Source organism: Delphinapterus leucas, chromosome 2 (assembly GCF_059928025.1).
Source record: "Delphinapterus leucas isolate spDelLeu-1000000601 "Yukka" chromosome 2, BTC_Dleu_Yukka2, whole genome shotgun sequence".
In the NCBI taxonomy this organism is placed as follows: Eukaryota; Metazoa; Chordata; class Mammalia; order Artiodactyla; family Monodontidae; genus Delphinapterus; species Delphinapterus leucas.
Window position 1 is genome coordinate 96,916,354 of NC_143130.1, and position 23,359 is coordinate 96,939,712.

General features: G+C 39.7%; 2 protein-coding genes across 26 annotated transcripts in view; one reads left to right on the forward strand and one right to left on the reverse strand.

Annotated features, from left to right (window-relative positions):
• Nucleotides 1–23,359, reverse strand: part of NUSAP1 (nucleolar and spindle associated protein 1) — a 67,954-nt gene that overhangs the window by 33,429 nt on the left and 11,166 nt on the right. For 15 of the 22 annotated variants that reach the window (XM_089905206.1, XM_089905251.1, XM_089905232.1 and 12 more), the window contains one exon: nt 69–8,421. In XM_089905206.1, coding sequence (XP_089761332.1) covers nt 69–161 — 93 coding nt within the window. In that variant the 5' untranslated portion in view covers nt 162–8,421. The remainder of the gene's footprint in view (nt 1–68; nt 8,422–23,359) is intronic. The other 7 variants (XM_089905259.1, XM_022587421.3, XM_089905235.1 and 4 more) reach the window with 1 other exon arrangement.
• OIP5 (Opa interacting protein 5) lies at nt 471–21,574 on the forward strand. 4 transcript variants are annotated; one of them, XM_089905284.1, is made up of 5 exons: nt 471–858; nt 1,089–1,155; nt 5,539–5,661; nt 6,375–6,468; nt 9,386–9,465. In XM_089905284.1, exons 1-4 carry the CDS (start codon nt 540–542, stop codon nt 6,448–6,450), a joined length of 585 nt encoding a protein of 194 aa, XP_089761410.1. In that variant the 5' UTR covers nt 471–539; the 3' UTR covers nt 6,451–6,468; nt 9,386–9,465. The 4 variants fall into 4 exon arrangements, with proteins under 4 accessions (XP_089761410.1, XP_089761407.1, XP_089761415.1 ...); XM_089905289.1 differs by lacking the exon at nt 6,375–6,468 and adding an exon at nt 16,739–21,574 and having other exon boundaries at nt 474–858; nt 9,386–9,490; XM_022587422.3 differs by lacking the exon at nt 6,375–6,468 and adding an exon at nt 13,536–16,768 and having other exon boundaries at nt 486–858; nt 9,386–9,467.

Consider the following 23,359-nt stretch of genomic DNA (forward strand, 5'->3'; position numbering starts at 1 on the left):
GCTCGGTCCCCTCCCACCGCGTCTCGTAGAGGCCGCTCGTCCTACCCCACCCGCCACTTGCCTCGTACCCTCAGGTTAGCCCGCAGGCCCAGACTCTTGGCCAAGTTCTGCAGGTCACTGTACTTGAAGGAGTCCAGCTCCTCCAGGGAGGGAACGGTCATGGCGAACTGCAATCCAGGCGACCACGCAGAGGATCGGTCCTCCACTCCCAAAAACGCCGTTCAAAACTCTGGCGCCGCTCTAAGCGTTGACCAAACCGAATGTTACAGAGTTTAAATTTAGAAAGCTGCACTTCCATTGGTTAAAAATGCCTCAAAGGCGGGGTCTCCTGGTGTTGACCAATAGAAAGGCTGACTTCCCCTCCACCAGACGCACGTTCTTCACCATCCCTCACCAACACGAAGGCGCCAAACGGCGTGTCCAGGCAACGAGTGCGCGGCAGCGCCCCACCCGGCTCACGTTGTCCAATGAGGACCCAGGAACCAAGCTTGGGGCGGGGCATGGTGCGTCTTTGAAACTGAGGCGCCAGCTGCAGGAAGATGGCGGCGAGGCCGCGGAGGCATCGCTCGCGCTTTGCAAAGCAGCCGCGGGGTGACTTTTGTGATGGCGCTAAGAAGACGATTGATGAACCTTCTCTTACGACTTCCATGGAGTGGGACACGCAGGTGGTGAAAGGGTCTTCGCCACTCGGCCCCGCCGGGCTGGGGCCGGAGGAGCCGTCCGGCCCGCGGCTGCCATGGTGGCTGCAGCCCGAGAGATGCGCTGTGTTCCAGTGTGCGCAGTGCCACGCCGTGCTCGCTGACTCTGTGCACCTCGCCTGGGACCTGTCGCGGTCCCTAGCAGCCGTGGTCTTCTCCAGTGAGTGGGCACGGCGTCTGGGAAGCGTTGCCGCTTTCTTACTGGGTGGCTGGGAGCCGGCTGGGAGGAAAGCGGGATGAAAATTTGGAAGGAAATTAACTCCATTGCCAGGGGTCGGGGGCGAATCACTTTTCATGATTTTTGTGGCCATGATGAGTCTTTCTGGAGGGGAGAGTTTTTCCCTTCAATGCCTCACAGGTAGTCTTTCTGACCCGTGTTTGTCTTCCTAGGAGTCACAAATAATGTAGTTTTGGAGGCTCCCTTCCTAGTTGGCATTGACGGTTCGCTCAAAGGCAGGTACGTACTGAGAATTGCAGATAGATCTCTAGTTATTCCCTGACTTAATGAGACTGAGGAGCGTAGAACCGACTTGTACGAGGAGAAAACAGTTTATTCCTATCTTGCACTAGAATAAAAGTCTGTTCCATCCATACAGTGTATTGGAAGGATGCTCCCTTTACTTGAGTCTTGTACGAACTTGATGTATTAATGAAATGGAAAAGATATTTGCGTGAGGGTTTTAAGGTCTTTCTGAGGGCCACATCTCCCTAGTGGGTTGTGCAAGTGAAGTGAGTTTAAGAAAGTTATGTCTAGTAGGGGAAAAAGAAGAAAATTACCTTTAAGTGTATAGTGAGAATCACTTACCATAAACTACAATCCTTTGACATAACTAGGAATTACAAGTTTTCATTTAACCTGGAATTTGTAATAAGTTATGGCAGGACTAATTCTGCTGTAACCCGGGGAAAAACACAGGTGGAAAGTTCCTTGAATATTGCCTGGTAAACTTTGCATCTTGACTGTAGTGTGATTTACAAGTAACAACAAAATACTCAGTTGAATTCAGTAGTACAAAGCTACTCAGTTTTCAGTGTTGGTTTTAACAGCAAGACAATTCATTCTGACCACAGTTTGGTTCAATTTTAATGTTAAATAGAGTTCGTATAGGAATTCTTAGTTGCTGTACTCAGTAATCAGGAAGAGTTCTGCAGCTCCTCTTCCCTAACTGAAAGACACTCCCTATCCTTGCAGGAGTGTCCTCTTCCCACCCAAAGGAAACAGAGAGGGAAGGAGTGATGGCCTGCTTGGAACTGGTTCATTTGGGGCCAGAGGCAGAAACTCTCTGAATATCTTCTTAGAGGGAAGCACATCTAGCTAGAACTGTGCTGTCCAGTACCGTAGCCACTAGCCACATGGTGGCTATTGAGCACTTAAAAAGTGGCCATTCTGAATTGAAGTATGCTGTGAGTGCAAAATACACACCCGATTTTGAAAACTTGGCCCAAAACATTGAATAATTTAAAAGTACTGATTTTTTCTTTGGTTTTTGGCCACGCCGCACAGCTGTGGGAATCTTAGTTCCCAGACCAGGGATCAAACACAGGCCCAGGGCAGTGAAAGTGCTGAGTCTTAACCACTGGACCCTCAGGGAATTCCCTTGATGACGATGTTTTCGAATGTTGGGTAGCATAAAATATATTAAAACTAATTTTACCTGTTTCTTTTACTTTTTTTTGAAGCTAAACTAATAGAAGATGTAAAATTACTTATGTGGCTTGCATTCTTAATACACAGTACAGATCTAGATGGTTTATAAAACACTGAACAGAAAGTTCCATGTGTTTGGAATAAGGAGAGCCGTGGGACTCAGCAGGAAGAGATTTATTGTCAGGAATTGGCTCACTAGATTATGGAGGATGAGAAGTCCCAAGAGACAAGGTTGATAAGCTGGAGACACAGGAGAGCCAGAGGTTTAGTTCTAGTCCAAGTCCACAGGCCTGAGATCCATGAGCCAAAGGTGTAAATTCCAGTACAAAAGCCAACAGGCTTCAGACCCAGGAAGACCTGAACGTTTCAGTTCAAGTTCAAAGGCAGGAAAAAAAGATCAGTGTTACAACTCAAGGCAGTCAGGCAAGAGGAGTTCCCCTTTTTCATGAGAGGGCCAGCCTTTTTGTTCTGTTCAGGTCTTCAACTAATTAGATGAGGGTCACCCACGATAAGGAGGGCAAACTGCTTTACTCAGTCTACTGATTCAAATATTACTCTCATTCAAAAACATCCCCATAAACACATTCAGAATAACGTTTGACCAAATAACTGGGCACCCTTTGGCTCAGTCAAGCTGACACACAAATTTAATCATTACGTGTTAACCTGGCATCCACATGCATCTCCTAAACCCATATTTAATCTCCAAATAAAGACAATAACAAGGTCGTATTCTTCCTAACATGTTACAGCTATCTTGCATACAACTAAAAACGCACTAAACCCTCCTCCAGAAAAGGAGATAAAGTCCTTAAGTGATACTTACTTTTCTCCTTGATATCTCATGGCTTAAATACTATGATGTAAAATTAATACTTAAATACTATAATAAAAAGTCAGTACATCTTATGATACATAAGGGAAAAGAAAGGGAAGAAAACATAAACACACATATACATGTAAACCTATTCATAACAAAATGAGGAGATATTCATGACAATTACATTCCTATAACTGGTCACATGGTCATAGCTGGTATTTATAACTACCCTCTTCCACTACCCATTCTGTATTCCTTTTGCCTTCATCAGGCACTCAGATGATCATAGTTCTTTACCTGGTGTGATACAAACCTTCATTCCTGGGCCATTAGCAGACTAATATTCAATGAAATATTTGTTATATGTTACATGCTAAGCATAATTTTGGGATCTCTTTACATTTTGCTCTGTGCCATTTATTTTTTTAAAGACACTTTTAAAATTAATTATTTATTTATTGTCTGCATTGGGTCTTGGTTGCTGCGTGCGGGCTTTCTCTAGTAGCGACGAGCGGGGGCTACTCTTTGTTGCAGTGCAAGGGCTTCTCATTGTGGTGGTTTCTCTTTGTTGCAGAGCACAGGCTCTAGGCATGCGGGCTTCAGTAGTTGTGGCATGCGGGCTCAGTAGTTGTAGCTTGCAGGCTCTAGAGTGCGGGCTCAGTAGTTGTAGCTTGCAGGCTCTAGAGTGCAGGCTCAGTAGTTGTGGCGCATGGGCTTAGTTGCTCCGCGGCATGTGGGATCTTCCCGGACCAGGGAACAAACCTGTGTCCCCTGCATTGGCAGGCAGGTTCTTAACCACTGCGCCACCAGGGAAGTCCCAGCTCTGTGCCATTTATTAGTTTCTACAGACATTTGTCTATAGGTACTGTGGTTTGTCTGATATAAATTCCTACTTAGGAATTAATAAAAATGCAACTTTATTTCATGGCTTGCTTTTTGGTAATATAGTCACAAAAATACAATACTGAATGTGTGGTGTGGGACTTCATTTACCAGTAAATTTATATTTTGTTGCTTGGTCTTTAGTGTCCATTGACATGAATCTATTTTTAGCCATGCAATTATTATACTTTATTAGTACTCATTTACTGCATATAGTATGTTTATACAGATAATTTTTTTCCCTTACTAAACCACTCTAAATTGCTTTCAGTACATGAATGATGAAACAGTTAATTTTTTCTTAAATATTTTTTGTAATATTTGGATTTGTCTTATATACCAGCAAATAAGGTAAGTGACTTACCTACATGGTGTAACTAGAACTAAAATCCATGTTTCCTGATTCCTCATCCAGAAATCTTTCAAAGGATAAAGGAAAATAAAATAGCTTGCTAGGACAATATGATTTATTTTCTTTCTTTTGCATTTTATCTGGGTAATTTTTTAATTTTTTGTTATATCTGCAAATACAAAACAAAACCTGATTTGAATTCTATTAATAAATTGCTTAATAAGCCCTAATCGATTTGATTGTTTTACTTTAACTGGAAATTGGCTTAATGGTAGCTAATTTATATGGTCATGTGTAGTTTTATATGTTTAAATGTTTTTTTGTTTAAATAAATTTATTTATGGCTGCATTGGGTCTTCATTGCTGCCCGTGAGCTTTCTCTAGTTGTGGCGAGCGGGGGCTACCCTTCACTGCTAGGCACAGGCTTCTCAGTGAGGTGGCTTCTCTTTGTTGCAGAGCACAGGCTCTAGGCGCGCGGGCTTCAGTAGTCGCAGCACGCGAGCTTAGTAGTTGTGGCTTACGGGCTTAGTTGCTCCGCGGTATGTGGGATCTTCCCGGACCAGGGTTCGAACCTGTGTCCCCTGCATTGGCAGGTGGATTCTTAACCACTGCGCCACCAGGGAGGTCCCTGTTTAAATGTTAATCTTATTTGTTAGCTCTTTTTCTGCTTTCAGATATAAATTACTTCAGTGAAATGACAGTTACATATCATATGATTGCTTTTGTGGCCAGAATCCACAAGGGTATCTATAATCTCTGAGTTAACCTTTCTTTTTTTTTTTTTTTTTTTTTTTTTTTTTTGTGGTACGTGGGCCTCTTACTGTTGTGGCCTCTCCCGTTGCGGAGCACAGGCTCCGGACGCGCAGGCTCAGCGGCCATGGCTCACGGGCCCAGCCGCTCCACGGCATGTGGGATCTTCCCGTACCGGGGCACGAACCCGTGTCCCCTGCATCAGCAGGCGGACTCTCAACCACTGCGCCACCAGGGAAGCCCTTGAGTTAACCTTTCTTGAATGTGACATTTCCTCAGTCTCATTCCTATGATAGCCTATTTTTTAGGAATGAGTCCATAACATGAGTTATTTTGTATTTGTTCTCTGATTTTCTTTCTTAACCCAAATCCTGTTTTTTCCTCCCAGCACATACAACCTTTTATTCTGTAGTTCCTGTGAGATTCCCATTGGTTTCCATCTGTATTCTACTCATGCTGCCCTTGCTGCCTTGAGAAGTCACTTCTGCCTTTCCACTGACAAAATGGTGTGGTAAGTAGACTTAGATATTCTTTATCAAATAAATTTTAAAACATCTTCCAGAAAAGGCAGAATGTTTGTACCAGAGAAGATGCTAAAGCTAGGTACTGTTTCTTACAAAAAAGATGGCAATGGGACCAAAACATAGTCTTATAACATTATGATCATTTTGGATGTCTTATAATCATACCATGTGTTAATAATCATACCATGGAATAACTGAGGATATTCTTTCATTCCAAGAACTTTTGGAAGGTAAGTTTTTGCAAAATAATGCTGTAGTAGACACTTTTGGGGTTTGTGCCTAGCCCGTCTCCCTCCCATAGTGTGGGACTTTGTGGCCATATTTGTTATCCTGTGTGATACCACCCCCAGGTGATGGGATCAGGAATAGACCTGACCTAAGCTAAGCCAATCAGGCTTTTTACCCTAAGAATTTGAAATAAAGACCCAGAGACACTGGTCATCTGTAGATGGAACTGGTGCTGAAGTTGGGAAGTGAAAGCTCTAGGTTTAGGGTAGATATTTTCTATGTCATGCATGTAAATGCAGAGAAATTTTGTCTACAGAAAAAGAAGAATGAAGCAGATACACAAAGAAAAGTAAAAAGTAATGAACATGTGGCCTCATAAAGTCAGAAAAAGTTCCCTATTGTTTGTTCCTTCTCATGAATTACTTTGGATATTTCTTATCTTTCTAAATATAAATTCTACTTTTTACTTAAGCTTTTCTGTTATTGCAACAAACGGAAACATCCATCAAAGTCTCTTCTTGGTTATTAGAAACAAAAACAGCCATTGATGACCTAGTTTGTGTCAGGTATTGTACTATGCTTACCTCACTGAGTTTTTTTTTTTTTTTTTTTTTCCCCTTACTGAGTTCTTAATGTAAGAAAACTGGGGCTTGGAGATGTGGAGGAGCTGAGAATTGAGTCCATGTCTTAACTCCAAAGCTTAATTTCCATTCATAAAACAGAAAGTTTCCTTTTCCTCATTTAATGCACTTGGATGGGTGTTTCTAGCTGAGCTATGGACAATAAGAGCAATAAAACTTATAAATAGGGGGGACTTACCTGGTGGTCCAGTGGTTAAGAATCCACCTTCCAGTGCAGGGGACGCAGGTTCGATTCCTGGTCAGGGAACTAAGATCCCACATGCCACGGGGCAAGTAAGCCTGCGTGCCGCAACTACTGAGACCATGCACTCTGGAGTCCAAGCGCCACAACTAGAGAGAAGCCTGCGTGCTGCAACAAAGAGCTCGCGTGTCGCAACTAAGACCCGACACAGCCACATAAATAAATTTTTTTTTTTTTTTTTAAACTTATAAATATGGGACTTCCCTGATGGTCCAGTGGTTAAGACTCCGTAAAAACAAACAACCTGGGCTTCCCTGGTGGTGCAGTGGTTGAGAGTCTGCCTGCTGATGCAGGGGACACGGGTTCGTGCCCCGGTCCGGGAGGATCCCACATGCTGCGGAGCGGCTGGGCCCGTGAGCCATGGTCGCTGAGCCTGCGCATCCGGAGCCTGTGCTCTGCAACGGGAGAGGCCACAGCGGTGAGAGGCCCACATACCGCCAAAAACAAAAAACAAAAAACAAAACAAAACAAAAAAACAAAAAACAAACAACCTTAAAAATAAAGCCCATCCTTTGCCATGAGGTTGTTCAGTGCGCATTAGGTACACTATTTGTTCTTCGATGCCAATTTTTTTTTTTTTTTAACATTTATTTATTTATTTGGCTAAACTTGGTCTTAGTTGCGGCACATGTGTGGATGGTTGTGGCGTGCAGGATCTTTAGTTGCGGCGTGCGGGATTTAGTTCCCTGACCAGGGATTGAACCATGGGCCCCTGCATTGGGAGTGTGGAGTCTTAACCGGGGACCACCAGGGAAGTCCCTCAATGCTGATTTTCAACAGGATATGTGTACTTTAGATGGATTGATATTTTACTTTCAATTTCTAGTTCATTCTTAAATAATTTCTATTTAGAATTAAGTTTAAAGACACAGGGAAAAGTATTTCTAAATGTGTGCTATTCGTAACCTCGAATCTTTTTTAGAAACAGTTTTAAGTAATTATTCCAGCCAACCTGTAATTGAGTTTTTGCTCAGGGAAATACGCTTTTAGTAACAAAAATTTTTAATATAAATTTGAAAAGCATTATGAGATTTTTAAGTAATTTCTTAATCAAAATGAGGAGCTGGACTCAAAGGTCAGTATATTCTTTCTGATTAAGTAGAAATTAGGGAACTTCCCTGGTGGCGCAGTGGTTAAGAATCCACCTGCCAATGTGGGCGATATAGGTTTGAGCCCTGGTCCGAGAAGATCCCACATGCCGCAGAGCAACTAAGCCGGCGCACCTAGAGCCTGTGCTCCGCAACAAGAGAAGCTACTGTAATGAGAAGCCCGTGCACCACAATGAAGAGTAGTCCCCGCTCGCCACAACTAGAGAAAGCCCCGCACGCAGCAACGAAGACCCAACTCAGTCAATAAATAAAATTAAATTTAAAAAAAAAAAAGGGAAAGTATAGGTAGCATGAGTCTGGGAATATGATAAATCTATGTCTGTGTGTATCAGAATGAATTTGGTTGCTAGTTACAGAAAACCAAAGAGTGGCTTTAACAAGTACAGGGTGGGGCAGTTGGCCACTCCAGGATTGTTCTAGTCGCTCAGCCATGACAGGGCTCTGGGTCAGCATCTCTGGTCCTCTTGGCCTTTTCCTCTTGGATGCTGCAAGTATAAGCATTACATCCATAAATAGTAGCATCCAAAACTGGAAGAAAAAGGATATGGTTAAGTGTGGGAACACAGGGAATGGTCTCTTTTTATCAGCAAAAATTTCCTTATCATTGGCAGAACTATGTCACATGGTTGCCTTAAGCTGGGAAAGCAAATATGTGACAGTAGGGAATAAGATTGCCACAGTTGGCCCAGAACAGTTATGATTCATCTTTTAGGACTGGACACACTGCTGCCCTAAACAAAATCTGGGTTCTGTTAGCAACAAAAACTTGAGGAATGGCTCTGGGGTAGGCAACCAACAGTATTTGTCACAATCGTGGTTACTTTTCTTCTGTGCTACACCATCTACTGGTAGAGTTATGAGGCTTATACTTATCTCAGTTATTCATATCACCCTGGTTTTTTTGTCTTTAGTTTGTCCTAGGATAATTTTAAATCATGTATTCTGGGCTGGCAAGGGGTGAGATGAGGCACAGGGTCTCTCTGATGACTTATTATTTTTTTAATATGTAAAAAATTATATATTTTTTTGCGTTATTTCTGACCGCATTGGGTCTTCGTTGCTGCGCGCGGGCTTTCTCTAGTTGCGGCCAGCGGGGGCTTCTCATTGCAATGGCTTCTCTTTGTTGTGGAGCATGGGCTCCAGTAGTTGTGGCACGTGGGCTCAGTAGTTGTGGCTCGCAGGCTCTAGAGTGCAGGCTCAGTAGTTGTGGTGCACGGGCTTAGTTGCTCTGAGGCATGTGGGATCTTCTCAGACCAGGGATCGAACCTGTGTCCCTTGCACTGGCAGGTGGATTCTTAACCACTGTGCCACCAGGGAAGTCCCTCTGATGACTTATTAATTGAGAATATTTTTCCTACAAAATACATTATGAATCTTGAAATGGAAATAAGCAATAAGGCAATCTTTGCTTGACAGATATTGCAAGTTTGGTTCCTTGATAATTATAACTGTGGTATGGTACTAATATTTTCTCTCTATATTTTCTATTTAGCTACCTCTTAAAAACAAAAGCCATAGTAAACGCATCTGAGATGGATATTCACAACGTATCTCTACCAGAAAAAGTTGCAGAGGTAAAATTTCATGATGGTTGTGTGTTTCCTTTAATATAGGCAATTCCTAATTATCTGTACCCGTGAATTTAGGGGCAGTGAAATGGTGAATACGCCAGTAATTCTTTATACCTGGTTTGGCATTCCTTATTGAATTTGTGACACAAAGCAAAATAGTAAAGCCATATTGTCAAGTCTGGTTCAGGAGGAGGTGGAGAGCTGCTGAGCTCCACATTCCTATTCCTCCTCTCTACTGGGTATGGACACCATCATCCTTCATAGGTCTTTCCTCTTTGCAAGCACCTCATGCTTAGATAGCTTGGAGGAGAAAGAGTGCTGAAACCATCATTAAGAATTCTTACTTAAATGGGCTTTACTAGCATTTCATGGTTTCCAGTTGAAGAAAGAAACTTTGTTTCAGTAGCTTGCTGGCTTATTCTTAGTGGAAATTTGGCTATAACTTTACTGCCGTGGGAAGAACAACCTTAGAATTTACTGTTGGTTTTGTTTTTAGCACTGTTAATAGTTTATTCCTCGGTAATTACACATTTAGTAACCAGGGCATTTACTTTTCAAAGTTTAAGTAACTTTTAGGACAGGGTAACAGTGATTTTTTTTTTCTGTTTTTGCATAATTAACTAAGCTCATGAAACCATGTTCTAAGCCAGGAATTGGCAAACTTTTTCTGTAAAGGACCAGATGACAAATGTCTTAAGCTAGACCATTCAGTCTCTACTATTCATCTCTGCTATTGTAGTGCAAAAGCAACCATAGATGGTATATAAACACATGGATATAGCTTTGTAGCAATAAAACATTATTAAAACAAATGGGCAGCAGGCTATCCTGCAGTCCATAGTTCGCCTACCCTTGTTCTGAGCAACTAAGTTGATGAGCAGGGTCAGTAAATACTGTGGTTAGAAATAATTTGTATGGGAGATAACTTCTAGAATGGTGGCCCAAGGAGCTGCATGGACCCCTCCCCAACAAAACAGCCATAACCAAAGAAAATTATAAAGAAAACAGCCATCTTAAGTCTGTGGAAATTTTCCTCAAGGCTTAAAGCAAATGAAGAGATATTTATTGAAGAAAATCTACTAAACCTTGGTAAGAGCAGTGAAAACCTGTGGCATTTGAGCCACAACCTACTCCCTCCCTTCCTTGCCCCTCCAGCTCAGAGGGAGGGAGGCTTCATCTGGGCAAATGCAGCCAAGAGCACAGGGATCCTTTTCCCCTAGCTCTCAGTTTAGGGCTGTGGTATCTTCCCAGGAGGGGCAGGCTACCAGCATTTCTCATCAGAAGCTCTATTCTAGGCAAGAACAGCCATTTGTAGTGTGCAAGTTCTACCACTGGCACAACAGGCTAAGAGTACTAGGAACCCAGTCACTTTTGTCCCAGATTGCTTGTAGGGCAGAGGCTTCATGCTGACAGATGCAAGCAGAGAAGACCAGAAGCTACTGCCTCTGCCCAGCACCCTGCTGGTAAAGCAGGGGTGTTACTCTGAGAGACACTACCCCACCCCAGCTTGGGAGCCCATATTAAGAGGTAGATTGTAAAAAAAGAGCTCTGAAGCTTTCCTAAGGGAACTAACTTTATTTGGAACAGGGTGTGGGGATATTCAAGTCTAAGGATTCTACCCAAAACAATGGAGATTTTGGTGGTGAGAAATTAAGAGGAAGCTAATAGTCCACGTAAACAGTAAGCTAAACCATGGACAAGTTAGAAATTTATAAGAGAAAATCAGGGAAACAGCTAAAATAAGTTGGAACAAAAGAAGACTGGCCTTAAAGACTACCCCCGTATAAATGGGTCTGATTTTAATTGGATTAGACTGTGGAGCAATTTATGTCCCAGGGCACTGTCAAAATAGAGCAGTCAGCCAGAAATTAGTGAAGGCTAATAGCTGTGTGTGATATCAACAAAGGCATCCAGTTTACACAGAGCTCAGGGAAAAAGAGTCAAAGAAGGCCCTGCTAAATCCACTGTCATCCCAGGGTGACTGCACATTTCCAAGGCTGTGTTCTCCAAGGAGTGACATCAGAAGCTGCACACTGTGAGGGAAATAGACATCAGGGAAATAGTCAAGCCAACTACTAAACAGATAAGCAAAAAATAACCACTACAAGCCAGGACATGGGGTGGAGGTAGGGGGATGTTTAATATCCCAAGTTGCTTTAATATGTTATCTAAAATGTCTGGTTTTCAATAAAAATTAGGAGATATGCAAAGAAAAGTATGACCCATACACAGGATAAAATACAGGCATCAGAAACTGTTTGAAAAGGCCCAGATGTTGGGACTTCGCAGACACAGCCTTCAAAGCAGCAATTAAAAGTATTTGCAAAAGGGGCTTCCCTATTGGTGCAGTGGTTAAGAATCTGCCTGCCAATGCAGGGGACACGAGTTTGAACCCTGGTCCAGGAAGATCCCACATGCTGCGGAGCAACTAAGCCCGTGTGCCACAACTATTGAGCCTGTGCTCTAGAGCCCGTGAGCCATGACTACTGAAGCCCATGTGCCTAGAGCCCATGCTCTGCAACGAGAAGCCACCGCAGTGAGAAGCCTGCGCACTGCAACAAAGAGTAGCCCCCGCTCACCGCAACTAGTGAAAGCCCACGTGCATAGCAACGAAGACCCAACGCAGCCAAAGATTAAAAAATAATAACTTTTTTAAAAAGGGCTTAAAAAACAAACAACACCTAAATGGAAATCCTAGAGTTGAAATACAATCAACAAGAGAACAAACATATGGACAGCAAGGGGGGAAAGTGGCGGTGGCGGGTGATGATGGTGGTGTGATGAATTGGGAGATTGGGATTGAAGTGTATACACTGATGTGTATAAAATTGATGACTAATAAGACCTGCTGTATAAAAAAGTAAGTAAAATTTAAAAAAAAAACAAAAGTACAATCAACAACTGAAATGAAAAATTCACCAGAGAGGCTCAACAGCAGATCTGAATTGGGCAAAGAATCAGCAAACTTGCAGATAGACTGATGAGATTTGCAATCTGAAGAAGAAAGAAAAAAAAAATGAAGAAAAATTAACTGAGTCTAAGAGACCTGTTGGACACCATTAAGCACACCTAAATATGCTTTGGTAATGGGAGTACAAAAGGGAAAGATAAAGTAGAAAAAATGTTCAAGGAAATAATGGTTGAAAACTTCCCAAATCTGATAAAAGACAATCTACATGTCTATAAGCTCAACAAGCACAGGTAGGATAAATGCAGAGAGAACTGTACCCCAACACACGGTAAAAATGTTGAACGCTAAAGACTGAAGAAAAATCTTTAAAGTAAGAAAAATGACTCATTGTGTCCAAGAGCACCCAAATAAGATTAATGGGCTCTAGAGTGACCTGTTCAAGCAAAATTTCCTGATGAATTTTGTGTATTCTTGTATCTTGGATCATAAAAAGTAGATTTTGTGCTATGCAAATTATGGCAGAAATATCTTTTCTTTTCTTTTTTTTTTACTTCAACAGAAGACTTATCCATGATAACTTTGTGAGTCTGAGTACAGGTTGTATTCTGAGTAACACTAAGTTTGGTTCTAGGTATAGCTATTCTAAGCTGAAAAAACTATTGAAAATTAGCTACCACAAACATCTGTTTTAAATCTGACAACCAGAGCTACTCTTGAAGGTGATTAGCAGAATATTAAAGACAGACATTTGTTACTGTGAACAAAGAATTGGAAAAAAAAAAAATTCTTGCTACTGGAAAATAAAGGGAAAGCCTGATTAACGCTTCTGTTTCAAGCTTTCTTATCCCCCTTTATTCTTGTCTTCCTCCCCAGGTTTTGGAGTTATCACCAAACTGGTGATAAGGGCTAGGAAGGATGGAGACTAGAAGCAGTGATGCTCAGCAGTGGCTGGTCTTTTTCCACATGAAACTTTTTATCTGTCACCTTATTGTGCTCTAGGTTTGTTGTATAAAGTTCTTTCAGAAATAGAACAGATGTCCTTTTGAAATGTGTTGCAGTATTGCCAGCTCCCAATCACTAACTTAAGTCTGAAGTGGCTTCTAGAACCAGCAGATTGAGAGTTTAAGATTCCCTGATAACCTATGTATTTCTCTTCCCAGCTGAAAGAGAAGATAATGTTAACGCATACTCGCTTAAATTCACTCATCAAGATTCTGAAGGAAGGGACTCCTGACCAGTCCAAGCCAACAAACTGATCCAGAATCAAAGCTTGAGTATCATGTTCAGGCCTTATTGCTGTCTTCAACAACAGGTGCTGTTTGATCACTTCTCAAGAAAGTTCAGTTTCAAGGATGAATGGGAAATGTGGTTTATTGTTTACCTCTAGACTGATTTTCCAAGTGATTTGTGAAGCTGTTTCTGGAAGATGAGAAACTAAGGAGACTTCTGTCCAGGTTTCATAGTTATCTGTCTTAAGAATTTATTTTAGCTTCTTATCAATTTCATAATATTTATTTCGGAAAACATTTTGACTGCAAATTTAGGGATTAAGAGGCAATGTCCCATGAGTGCTCTGATCTAAAGATGCATGTTTGGCCTGAAAATAGCGTTGTACTTATGTTGACTATTATTTCTACGTGGAACAACTGTCATGAATACTGAGAAATCATTTTTTTCTTATGTGAAATACGGGTACATACATTTTCTGTAGGTTATGTTCAGTAAGTTAACTGCATAATATATGTTTCCCTTTTCTGTTGTAAACTGAGCTTAACAGGATGATAATGAAAGGAATGATAAAAACATCAAACATTTACCAAAATGCTTTCTTTTATTTTGCTTTATGTAGCACTGTGGCTCAGTAGTTCATCATATTATTCATTTAATAAATATTTATAAAGTATTATGCTAGCTGCTGGGGATGAAAGATAAGCAAAAACAGCTACTCTGTATCCTCAGTTTATAATCTAGTCAAGAGATGGGACACTCAAATAACCACATGAAGACATTTAAAATTACAACTGTAGTAAGGGTTCTGAAGAAAAGGGACATAGAGATATAAGCACATATAGCAAGTAACTGACCTGGTTTGGGGGTCAGGTAAGGCCTCTCTGTGGGAGTAATAATGTTTCAGCAGTGGTCTGAAAGATGAGTAGGCATTTAATAAGCTGACGAAGAGAACAGTCTATACAAAGGCCCTTAAAAAGACCTGTAGGAGTTACAACGGTGTCCAGAAACCTGCGGATGCAAGGTCTTATCGGCCTTCTGAAGGATGTTTGTTTTTATCCCAACAACCTTGAAGAATTTTAAAGGAGGCCTATGACAGGATCAAATTTTCGTTTTCAGAACCTCATTAGGGTTGTCCTATGGAGAATGGGTGGGAGGGCGGCAAGCAGACCACTAAGGAGGGGCTGGCACTAGAACAATCAAGAGACGATAGCCTAGTGGTGGTGCACAGAGAAGTTAATGTGGTTCTGATGTGGCTAGCAGATTTTTTTTTTTTTTTGCTGCGCTGCGCAGCATGTGGGATCTTAGTTCCCTGACTGGGGACCGAACCCACACCCCCTGTACTGGAAGCGCAGTCTTAATAACCACTGGACCACCAGGGGAGTCCCCAGTGGCTAGCAGATTTAATAGCAGATTCTTTCCATTTTAGACTGCATATAGGATATTTTCCTTTAAAACTATTTGAAAGAGAAAATTCTGGCTCGCTTTATGCTTTTGAGTTGCAAAATTTGGTTAAGTAAGGGCGAAGCCTCTGGCAACAACCAGTACCAGAAAAGCTCTTTCTACTCCTAAAGAATGAGACCTAATACTAATACTACATTGAATCATCCTGGGATTCTTATTGTGTATGGGTATGTCTGCCTCAACGTATTTCCTTTCTTTAAAAAGCTGTTCTTACGTAGCGATTTTCCTTAACCTCTGGATTTGCTGTTTTGGTAGACTTTCAATAGAAAATTAAATGCTTGAACTTGACATCAAATTAAGCTGGCTAGTTTTAAATATTTTTTTTTCTCTCAAATACAAATTACATGTTTACTCTAGAAAAAAATTCAGATATAGATGTGTGACAAAGGAAAGGGTAAAAGTATACTTCCCCTTACATTTCTGAGAGGCACAATGTAGCATGCTGGGAGCCAAATGATTTAGATTCAGATTGTGGCTTGGTTACTTATTGGCCATGAACTTGAAGAATTAAACTCTTCTTGTAAGATAGGGATTAAAAACTAACTAGGGCTCTAGTGAGGATTAAATGAGTTAATGAATACATCTAATGTAATTAAGAGTAATGCTTAATATTAAGTGCTTAATAAATGCTAAGCTATTATAACCTTCATGCGTGTGGACAGACACATAGACATAAAAGGCAATTATATTTTTCACATTATTCTGCAACCTGCTTCTCAAATAATACATGTCACAGACAGCTTTCTATACCAGGCCTCACAAATTACTTAACACCTGCATATGACTCAATAATCAATACATCAGAATTTAACCATTGTTTTATTGGATCCTTGTCATGTCTTTGCGTATCTGTCCTCGTATTTCTGTAGGAGTGATTCCTAACGTGGAACAGAGTCAAAGGGCATGTGCATTTACAATTTTGATATTATGACTTCCATAAATGTTGTACCAATTGTACTAATGTTCTCACTAATGGCTGATTTTTTTAAACAAAGCCTTAGTGGTATAAAAGCTCCTCTGGAAGTCTATAACATCAATAATGACTGGCTGATATTAACAGATTCTAAGGCTAGTTATCATTTAGCACTGTATGTATGTTGAATAAAAGTGTTTTCAAAATTCCATGTATTTGTAAGAACAAAAAAATTGCATATATAAAGTCCCCAAGTTGTACACTTTTGAGCTCCTTAATTAATGGCAGAAACCATCTCAATTTTTATAACTCCAGCATCTAGCACAGTACCTGGGAGTGGAGTTATCAGTGTGTGTTAAATGAATAGTCTCATAAATCAAAGGAAGGAACTATTACATTAGTTGTCACATCACAAAAACCACATAGCTTTTGTTCATTTGACAATAGCCAATCCCAAGGAAGTTTGTTTAACAGCTTTCTTAAAACTGAAAAAACTCCTTTCCTTTCCTCTGAATCTAGGAGGATCTCTTCTTAATTAGCGTTGAAACATCTTTAGTTAACTTTTTAAAATTAAATATAAAAGCTTCTTAATTACCGGCAGTAACTGTATCATTATTTCCTTACCAGAAACTAAACATTTGCTCCTAGACCTAGCATAAGGTTGGCCCTAAAGGTAAAACGGGATGGCATAAGGGCCTAGTTTAAATAAGGTGCCTCTTTATTCATATGGTTGCCTGTTTTTCCCTTGCACTACAACAGAAACTGCCACAACTTGGCATCAAGAAACCCAGGTCCTTTGTCTTCTTTATTTGACATATGGCGCCTACCTAAGCACAGGTCTGTGGATAGGCTCCTTCTTCCATCTCCATAATTTACTGCATTATTAGAATTACCCATTCCAAATAACAACACAGTGAAATTTCAGTGCATTCTCAGCCCATGCTGCTTTATTGCCAAAATATATATGTACACAGGCGCAGAGTTTCCAACTTTTACAGCAGTTCCTTTTTACAGCAAAGAATATTTCTTCTAATATCCCAAAGATGCATAGATTAGAAAGCAAGCTGCCTTTTGTAAAACTTCAAACATTCAATGAATTCTTTTAACATTATCTTATATACCAATGAGGCAATGAAGCAGATCTGAACAAGTAAAAACAAAAGCTACTGAAGTAAAACTCTATGCAAAGGTTATTTTAACATGAATCTTTTAAATTACCAGCGATAGGTGGTTTTAAGGTAAGCGCCAAGACTATTACTGTTGTTTACGGACTGATGATAATGTATTGCCAGAATATTTATCCCTGGGAGAAAATTATACTTTATGGCATGGCATACCATCACCAGGGGAGACAAAATCTTTTGAAAATTCTAACCTTAAGATATCTACTCTTGACTTTAAAAGTTTACGAGTATGGGGCTTCCCTGGTGGCGCAGTGGTTGAGAGTCCACCTGCTGATGCAGCGGACATGGGTTCGTGCCCCGGTCTGGGAAGATCCCACATGCCGCGGAGCCTGCGCGTCCGGAGCCTGTGCTCCGCAGCGGGAGAGGCCACAACAGTGAGAGGTCCGCGTACCAGGAAAAAAAAAAAAAAAGTTTACGAGTATGGGTTCCTGGAGAAATCTGTGATGTCTGGGCTTCTAATATTAACATTTTAATATGGCCTAGTGGAAATAATAGGAACAGAGATTAGAGAAACTCTGTCCTTAAATCTTTACTGGTTTCATTGTCTGGCAGACATTTTATTGATAAGTACCAAACTGAAACTTTACATATGGGATATGACATTTCACTTCCTGAACTGGGTAAAAGGACTATAAGTTATTCATTAGGAACTACTGGAAAGTTACCATTCCACTTAAACATTCCTAAAGGTATTCAAAGTGAAGATTAAAATGAGGTTGAAATAATTTTGGAAAAATTATTTTTCAATCATAGAACATGAAACCTGGAAGGGGCCTAGTGAAAATCATCCAGTCTAACCTTGAATTCTCTTCTACTTAGGTCTCTTTCAAATATAATGAATCACATGTGTACATTACTTGTCATGATCACATGTACTTACATGGGTTATTTCAAAGTCAGGAATAATCTCAAAAAATTTTAAGCTACTACAATGAACTGATCTATTTTCTTCATCAAGTAAGAAAATAAACAGCAAGGTTTTTCTTTTTTACAAAACAGGAAAACTTGCTCCTGTCTACCTGGCATCAAAAGCTTTAGGCAACAAATTATGAAGTCTAACCAAAACATCAAGGATAAAACTCTGGCTATAAAAAAATTTCTTTAAAAACTTAAATACAGTAACAACAGAAAAACCAAACCACAGATGTATCTATATTTTAAGGACTATTTCCATAAAATGGAATGGGCTCCTTTGCTGGAAGGATCTTTTATGGTTGGGTAATACCAGTACCATCCAAAGAGTCACCTAGTTACCTGAAAATCCTGGAACATCTGAAATATGTCCATGTTGCCTCTATTCACTTCCAAGATTCTAGTCTTAAGAGATCCAAACTTAAGCCACATAAATTGTATCAGACAAACCCCATCCCTAGTTACTCTACATCTTCCACACTGGTATTCCATACTCTTTCTGAAACTCTGCACCTTTCTATTATAGCCATAGCAGCTTCTTTATTTATTTGAACATGCTTAGTTTGTGCCTTTTGTTTTTAAACATGCTTGGGGACTAATGGAACCAGGCAAGAGGTTAGAGGGTTAGCACTGTTATGCTCTATTCCTGACAGTTTGAATGTCTTATGGTTGCCCCTGTTTATCTTCTAGCTTCCATTTTCAATGGAAGTAAGATAATCTTAGAAAATGAAAATAATCCAAACAATAAATTCAAGCTAGTGGTTTAAGTCTCTATTGCTTCATTATTAATAAATGCATATATCTAATTACTAGTAGCCACATAACATTGGACATTTTCAACCATGCATTAGAATATTATACTCTAAAATAAGAGTTATGGGCCTGCCACTATTGCTTGCACTTCCATCCAGACCCACTTTTAATAAACATGCAGAGTAAACCCCTTGACTCAGAGGAAGTAGAGGAAATTACATGCAAAGTTTCAACTGAAAATGTGGGTTAATAAAGTGATTGCTTAGAAATGTAGGCAGGTGCTCCACATCTATCACAATGCTGCTTCAGAACAGAGGTACAAAAGTCACACACAAAAAGGTTAAAATTAGGACCACTATTCAGTTATAAAAGGATTAATTGCAACTTCTGGTCCTTTTGGGTAGAGAGTGATGTAAAAAATTTGGGAAAATAGAGTACTGAGAGATGTCCTCTGGAGCAGTGAGTTTTCTTGGCCATTTACTGACAGTGATGGCATAGAAGAGCATAGGTGGTATAGAGATGATGAAGATGCTCTTAGGCAGAATAGTTTGATTCACATTAATAAGCATTACCTGCACAGCTCCCTGGGGAAAAGGAGTTCATGAACAGCAGAGCTAATACAATGTAAACTCAAAAATCAATGCCCTGAAGTTTAGCATAGCCCTCTGCTTTTGAAAACTATTGGCCAAGGAATCCTTCCAAACATGGTATAATTAACAGCCAAGCAATGTTCTGAATAAACTAGAAGCAATTTGCTTGCACCAGCAGCACCATGAGAATGTAAACTCCTGGAGGCCAAGGGTCTCTTCATATTTTGCATATCACAGGTACACAAAGAGTAAACATGAGACCAAAACAACATTGAAAAGTATCAACCATACTTTGAGACTACAAAAACTTGTAGCACATTTGAGCATTTAAAACTATGAATGTTGCTATTAAGGGTAATCTTTAATTGTTCTAAGTAACTAAACTGTTACTGACATCACTGTAATATGCAGTGGTGTCCTCGTGATCGTGCAGATGTTTGAATATTGCTTGGTTATTCCAATGTCTCTAACACAAAACTGAAGACATAGGACATTTAAAGAGGAGCTATAATCAATTTAATATAGCCTTCTCTCTATCCTTTGGAGTTGCCATTTAAGAATCTAATATTCAAGAGGCACTATTTTCTTAGATCCACTCATCTTTCAGTTTTCTCCCCTGGGAAAACAAGGGAACACAGACACAATTTTTTCAGGGATCTTCAAGGTGCTAAATGGCCAAGATGAACATGAGGTAAAAGGGAGTAAGAAGTCACCCTCATTCCGTTATTACATCCTGATGTGAGAGCTGTATGATTCAGATCAAGAAACTAGTTTGCTGGGTTCTTGTTAAAATAAGCAATCACAGGCCACAGGCCTTGGCACATCTACATTAGACAGTGTACTGTCTCTGGCCATTCCCTTCAGTCCTTTTGCTTTATACCTTTAAATCCTAACGTCCCTACACTAACAGGCATGAGGAAAAGCCAGCTATCCAAGTTCTTAGTCTGTTTTTTTAAACTCTAAATATACACACACAGCAAACTTTTCTCTCTCTTTAAAAAATGTACCCAGGAAACTTACTGGAGAAAGATGAGGTGACAAAGCAAAAAGTATGCCATTTTATAAATGCCTGTTGTTAAAAGAAACATCATAAGCAAAATCCCCACACGATGAGCTTCAGTGGGGTTTACTCAGTAGGAGTACGTTTCCAGGTTAAGCATCAGAAAAGCTTAAATGGCTCTAACCCTCTGCTCTAGCAAACAAGTAGGGTCTTTAACCTTTAACTTGCACAAACGTTGCGATTTCTCACATAATGACATATTCATATACATTCATAGTTTTGTTTTTTTTTAAGTACCTTTTACATACTCTTTACCTACAGCATCTTTTTCCTTTCATGGAATTCTGTTATCACAGAGCCTCAAACTCAAGTAGTATTCTACTGTACAACCCTGCTAACGCAACTTAGTATACATGCAAAACTGTTATTGCTACTGAAATTCTACCTCTTGAAAATTGTTTGTTTTATGGCTTTTTTTTTTGCAATAGGAAATATTCTTTCCTATATACTGTGCTATTTTGCATTCATTACCTTTTCAGAGGTATTTTTTTTAATGTTTAAATGCTTTTCAGAAGTGGATTCTCCCAGGCACTCAACTAATTGAACCAGGAGTACAACTACTTTAAGTACACTATAAGAATCTAAACCTGGGTCCCTCGAGATTTGCTGCCCAAGAGTCAATTTCTTTAAGCCTGCTTCTGCACACAAGACACACCACATTAAAAAAGTTTTGCATTTCCTATCATACTAACTATAGAATCTGTGGCAATAAATCCTGGACTCTCCTAATACTGAGACTTAAAAATCACCCCAGAAAACTGCCATTTCCAAGTTCTCAAGAAAGCTTTTAGAGGTAGGAATTTCTTTTCTACAGAAAGCTATGCTTTCAGAACAAAACAACTTTTCTTTCTACAAGGAAAAGAGAAAAGAGTGAAAGCTGTCTGAGGCAATTTACTATAACCAAGCAGGGAGTTAGTTAATATTAATACATGGCAACCTAGGTAGCCTCCATTTAGCTACATTGCCAATTCTCATGAAAAGGTCTGGAATCTCATCAATACACAATTCAGCAAATTTGGAAACAGGAAAAGCCCAAGAGAAATTAATCTAGGACACTCAACTACTGACCAGTGTTCTTCTGTTAACATGTAGCATACTGCAGATAGGAAACATAAATGGTCTTCAGATTAGAAAAGCACTCACTTGAGCAATTAACATAGCATCTCAGTAAGACATGCAAAATGTAAAATAATCTGATGCAAAAAGAGTGGGAAAACAATAAACCTACAAGACATACAATGTGAAAACAGTGTAAGAACAGTCTCACCTCAAAGAGAGCAAAGCAGAATCATGAAATGGGGCCTCATTTTGATATAAGGTTTCATAACACACAAAGGCAACTTGGTTTCCTACCTCATGGAAAGCTTAAAAATCCTCAAAGACAGTATCTCACCTTGTGACCCCATATTTCTATTCATAAATGAGTCTTTTTGGCCTTAATCTCTTTTCCCCAGGGAGAATATCACGGATTCAGATATTTATGAGAAAAGAAAAGGTCTAGATTTTCCACTCTTTTTACACTATTAGTTATTATCAATAATTCATCCTGAAGTTTAAATTATTACTAGGCTCATGCACTAACCCCTAACATGGCACTACAATATGCTACCAAGCACTAATGCTTACAAAACTATACACATCTCAAAATGGAAGACATTGGTGATTTTGTTGTTCTTAAACAACTTGTAACATCTGTCCACAAGTATTAAAATATACATATATATATTTCTATTGCACATATCCCATTTTTGTTCAACTTTTTAAAAGAAAAACTGCCAGCTAACATGGATGAGCAAAGGAAAGGAAGTAGGCACAGCTACAGATTGAGGCATAGTCCTGCCTAAAATTATAGCTTTTGCCATCATGAAGTGGACCAAAATAGACCAGGAAAAACAATGTAGATGTATTAAGTAAACACTGGGCAAATACAACTGGAATATACCCATTTTGTTAAATGCCATCTGGTGAAAATCATGGAAGATGCAGATGCAGAAACAACCTGAAAGCATTAAACAGTGGTTCTCTTAGCTTTGAAATGAAAATATGTAAAGCAACTGGAGAAGATGAGTCTGATACACACACAATTATTCAAACAAGTGGGCCAGAGATGGTTTCACTGGTGCTGACAGTAGAGGGTCTCTATCCCCTGCCAAACAATCCTACCCAAAAAGTTGCCCAAAAAAACATGGGGAGGATGGGTAACAGACAACTGAAGATACAAATTCTCCATATGATATTCCCAGCATACCAACGGGACTCATGTATATAGGTTCCATTCTGTCTTTATCAATTCCAAAATACTGATAGAAAACATCAGGAAGTGGCTGAGAAGTCAGAGAAAAATTTAAGTTACCTTTATCCAAGTTACTTCTACTATGCTTTACCACTCAGTAATTGCCCCCAATTAAAGGAAATTATATTTTATATTATGTAATTATTTTACTAAAACGCTTCCATATGCCAATTCAAATTGGTTGACCAATTTAACTAATCATTAAGAGTGCTCAATATTTCCAATTTTTGGCTATTTTTATCACTCTCAAATTCTGGTAAATCTGCCCCAAGATTTCAGCAGCACAACATGCATGGCCCTGGGCAAACATTCCCTGTATCACAGAGGTGATCTAAGATGATTTGTTCTTAATTTCATCTAACCAGCTGTAAATTCTTTCTTTACTTACAAAAACTTATAAAGGTTTCATTCTTCTTATGTAAACACCTGGCAATTCATACAATGGTCCTCTGTTGATTTGGAAGCAAGGACGGCTTTACCCTGTAGTCTGTTCATCAGATAGTTATAAGTTTTAACAGAAAGAAAGGAAATTCATTATTTCTTACTGGAACTATTTTTCTTGTTTGAGTTTTTTCAGACCCTGGATTT

Coding starts and splice junctions, on each gene's coding strand:
- OIP5 (XM_089905289.1), top strand. CDS start 540: ATGGCGGCGAGGCCGCGGAGGCATCGCTCGCGCTTTGCAAAGCAGCCG. Junction 1,156..5,538: donor GACGGTTCGCTCAAAGGCAG/GTACGTACTGAG, acceptor TTTTCCTCCCAG/CACATACAACCTTTTATTCT. Junction 9,491..16,738: donor AAATTTCATGATGGTTGTGT/GTTTCCTTTAAT, acceptor GCACTACAACAG/AAACTGCCACAACTTGGCAT.